Source organism: Elaeis guineensis, chromosome 4 (genome assembly GCF_000442705.2).
Source record: "Elaeis guineensis isolate ETL-2024a chromosome 4, EG11, whole genome shotgun sequence".
Classification (NCBI taxonomy): Eukaryota; Viridiplantae; Streptophyta; class Magnoliopsida; order Arecales; family Arecaceae; genus Elaeis; species Elaeis guineensis.
Window position 1 is genome coordinate 124,427,470 of NC_025996.2, and position 3,980 is coordinate 124,431,449.

Sequence of the window (3,980 nt, forward strand, 5' to 3'; positions counted from 1 at the left end):
TTCAAACAGCAAGACGGTAACGAGATCCGCTCTCTTATAATTACACGTGGCGGCAAGGATTAGATGCTGGACCCAATTCCACGAGCAATTCACGGCAAGGGCAAGGACTCGAAGATTTTTGTGGTAAGAGGAAGTGGTTAGCACTTGAGACCAGCTAATTAGTTAGACGGCGGGTTTGGGCATTTGGATGCAGCTCTGGGGGAGTTCGATCGGGGCATAATAATTAGTAAGAAGGTTGGTTAGGAAGCTGGCGGGGAGACCGGAACGCCGGAGACCCGCAACGGCCGTAACGACGAGAAAGAAATGACGCATGAGGCGACATGGGGGGCGGAGGGACCATAATTCCGGCAGCCCAGTGCTACGCTTGCGGAATAAGCCAAATAGCGGGGCCACCCACTCCTCGTGCCACGTGGAACCACGGGGAAGGGCAAGTCCATTCGCCAGGCCAAATTAGTTAGAAATTTTATATATACTACGTATGATATGATGGAGGTATAAGATGGTGATCACTTGTAGAGAAGGGTGACTTGAGGGAGAAGAAAAGGGGGGAGTAGGAGAGGAAGTTGGTGTGCTCTCTACGTGGCGGGGGCTGCCCGCGGTCCGGGTTATAGTTGTCGCCTGGCGGTTAGGTCAGCCCACTGCCCACGCCATGTGACGGTCGTTATGGCCTGGAGGCGAGGATTTAAATATGAAAGCCACCCCCCTCCCCGGGTCCGGGGTTGGGTTCGTGGGTTGTCACCACTGGGAACCGCGTGCTTTTACCCCAGCAACAGCTAGAGGAGAGAGAGAAAGATAGGGAGGGAGGGAAGGAGAGGAGAAGAGGAGGGCGATTAAAACATTGGTTCAGTTTTTGTTGTAGCCTTGGGGATCTCGTCCCGAATCCGGATCCGTTTGATTGAGAGAGATAGAGATAGAGAGAGCGAGAGAAGAAAGAAGAGAGGGAGAGAGTTCAAATTAGAGGCGAGGGAAGAACGGGAAAAGGGGTCTCTGCAAAGAGGAAGCCTGGTTTTAGAGAGCCAATTAGAAGGGCCAAGGAGATGGAATGGCCGGCGTGTTTGGATGAGTTTCTCAGTCGGATGAATACTCCGAGGTCAGTATCCCTGCTCTCTCTCTCTCTCTCAGACTCTGCTCTTATGGCCCCCTCTTCAGGTCTATTATTATTTCCGTACTGGTTTCTCCTTCATTTCAGAACTACCTCAGCCTTTTAATTGATGTTTTACAGTCATCTTTTTCCTTAATTTGCTCTTCTTCCTCCTCTGCTAAATTTGCCTCATCCCTTAAAGTTTTGCTTCTTTGAAAATTATTATTCATCCTTCATTCCCACTGATTCTGATATTTTGGACCGTTTCTGCGTCAAATCTCCGACTTCGTCCCATTTTCCAGTCTTCCACCGATTTTCTTTCCACATGCCTACCGGTGTTTTGTTTAATTACTTCCACTCCCTAATAGATCTGGAACGTTCTCTCTTTCTCCTCGGTTGACTTACTTGTCCTCTTGCTTGCTTGGTTGCAGAGTCGTCATCGACAATGCCGTGTGCCCCACGGCGACCCTGGTCAAGGTGGACAGCGCCCGGAAGCACGGCGTCCTCCTTGAGGCGGTCCAGGTCCTCACCGACCTCGACCTCTCCATCAACAAGGGCTACATCTCCTCCGACGGCCGCTGGTTCATGGACGTCTTCCACGTCACCGACCACATCGGCCGCAAGCTCGCCGACGACTCCGTCATCTCCTACATCGAGCAGTCCCTCTCCCCCGGCGCCACACCCCGCTCCGCCACCCTCGACGGCCTCACCGCCCTCGAGCTCACCGGCACCGACCGCCCGGGCCTCCTCTCGGAGGTCTTCGCCGTCCTCGCTGACCTCCGCTGCGCCGTCGTCGAGGCCAAGGTTTGGACCCACAATGGCCGGATCGCCGCCCTCATCTTCGTCCGGGACGAGGATTCCGGCTCCCCGATCGACGATCCCCAGCGGATCCGCCGCGTCGAGGCCCGCCTCCGCCACGTCCTCAAGGGCGACCACGACATCCGCGGCGCCAAGACGGCCACCGTGCCTCTGCCGTCGCTCACTCACTCCGATCGCCGCCTTCACCAGCTCATGTTCGCCGACCGCGACTACGAGCGCATCTCCTCCGCCAAGACCACCTTCTCGTCCTCCGCATCGTCGTCGCAGCCGTCCATCGTTTCGGTCCAGCACCGGACCGAGCGCGGGTACTCGATCGTCAACATCAAGTGCGGGGATCGCCCCAAGCTGCTCTTCGACGTCATGTGTACCCTCACCGACATGGAGTACGTCGTGTTCCACGGCACCATCGATACCGAAGGCGATCGAGCCCACCTGGTAAATTTTTCGGATTTTCCCCCATTTTTAGGTTAAATTTCGACTTTATTCGGTAATTTTTTGGGGGATTCTATTCGAATTAGGAGTTAATTCTTGAATTTACCAATTATTTCTTTCCAGGAATTTTGCATCAGGCATCTAGATGGGAGCCCAATCAGTTCGGAAGCAGAGCGGCAGCGTGTGATCCAATGCTTGCAAGCTGCCATCGAGCGCAGAGCATCCGAGGTACCTTCCTCACCGTTCTTTGCAATAAATTAGCTTCGATTCCCTCCCAGAAAGAAAGCCTGATAGGCATCCGATTCTCTAATCCCAACTACAATTAGATTTGATTCCTCTCGTGGGTGAATCTCAGGGATTGCGATTGGAGCTGCACACGATGGACCGGCGAGGCCTTCTCGCCGACGTGACCCGGACGTTCCGGGAGAACGGCCTCTCGGTGACGAGGGCCGAGGTCTCCACCAAAGGCCAGATGGCGACGAACGTGTTCTACGTCACCGATGCCGCCGGCCACCCGGCCGACCCCAAGATGATCGATGCGGTGATCCAGAAGATCGGCGTCGAGAGTCTCAAGGTGAACGAGCGGGTCTGCGGGACGAGGCCGGCGGGCCACGAGGCGGCAGCCGGCGGTGGGGCTGCGCTGTTCTACCTGGGGAGCTTCGTGAAGAGGAATCTCTATAACCTGGGCCTCATCAGATCCTGTTCTTAGGGACAAAAGGCATATCGAGGGTGTGGGGGGATGGAATCCGTGGACCAATTGGGTGTGTGGATGGGTGCATATTAGCCGATAATGTACCTTGCCTTCTATTGGGTCGGGTCTTTTCTGGTTTGGTATGGTTTTGTACATAGGAAAAAGAAGGTTGGAAAGCTAGCGATGAGTTGCGCAGAGGAGAGCAAACCGGGTCCACGGTCAGGGCTGTTACTGTCTGTGGATGCGATGGTGAGAATTTGGGGGCCCCACACCGTGCATTGTTGTAAAAAAGAGGAGAAGAAACTTCTAAAAGGCTGATAGAAGTATACAGAAAAAACAGAGTTGGGTTGGTTGGGTGATAGGAAGCTGGCTGGCCAGTGAGATTGTGTGGTGGTGGTGGTGGAGGCATTGGTGGTGTCCAGATCTCCGACAGTGGGTCCAAATGTGTTCCTCTGTTTCACATATACGTACACAGACTTTGTACATAAGGAATTAGTACTAGAAATGTTTGACTGGATGCATTTGCTTGCTCTCTTTTTTTTTTGATCTTTGTTTGGTTTCTAGGATACTTTCTTCTTGTCCTTGGAGGCCAAAACGTGTTTGTACCTGAGACCTCAGACTGCAGCACTTCAGACCTATCCCCACCTACTGCCGATTAAAATTTGATCAACAAGTTCTTAAGTAGGAGCAGTAGTTCAACGGTGACAGTGACTGCTGTCCTTGTTTTGATGGTAGAAAGGTCAGGGGAGGAGGAGTTTGGAATTGAACGGCTGGTAGTATGTTGCATCCGAGCCATGGATGCATTCCATGGAGGCTGCTGCGTGATATAAGGTGGTTTCTATTGATAGCTGGGTAGCACAGATAACAGGATAAAATTCAGTGCAATTGTTGGTCTGTCAACTAAAATATATAGTTAGTCAATTTTTGAAAGAGAATTGCTTACTGTTTATAAGGAAA

General features: G+C 52.7%; 1 protein-coding gene across 1 annotated transcript; it reads left to right on the forward strand.

The window, feature by feature from the left end:
- Positions 1-728: 728 nt before the first annotated feature.
- Positions 729-3,566, forward strand: LOC105032983 (ACT domain-containing protein ACR8). Its single transcript, XM_010907591.4, has 4 exons — positions 729-1,090; positions 1,513-2,335; positions 2,456-2,560; positions 2,688-3,566. Exons 1-4 carry the CDS (start codon positions 1,038-1,040, stop codon positions 3,039-3,041), a joined length of 1,335 nt encoding a protein of 444 aa, XP_010905893.1. The 5' UTR covers positions 729-1,037; the 3' UTR covers positions 3,042-3,566.
- Positions 3,567-3,980: the final 414 nt, after the last annotated feature.

What these genes read in the sequence shown, in the direction of transcription:
- LOC105032983 (XM_010907591.4), top strand. Translation starts at nt 1,038, where the DNA reads ATGGAATGGCCGGCGTGTTTGGATGAGTTTCTCAGTCGGATGAATACT. An exon ending in AAGGCGATCGAGCCCACCTG is followed by an intron (nt 2,336 to 2,455) that starts GTAAATTTTTCG and finishes ATTTCTTTCCAG; the next exon opens with GAATTTTGCATCAGGCATCT. An exon ending in TCGAGCGCAGAGCATCCGAG is followed by an intron (nt 2,561 to 2,687) that starts GTACCTTCCTCA and finishes GGTGAATCTCAG; the next exon opens with GGATTGCGATTGGAGCTGCA.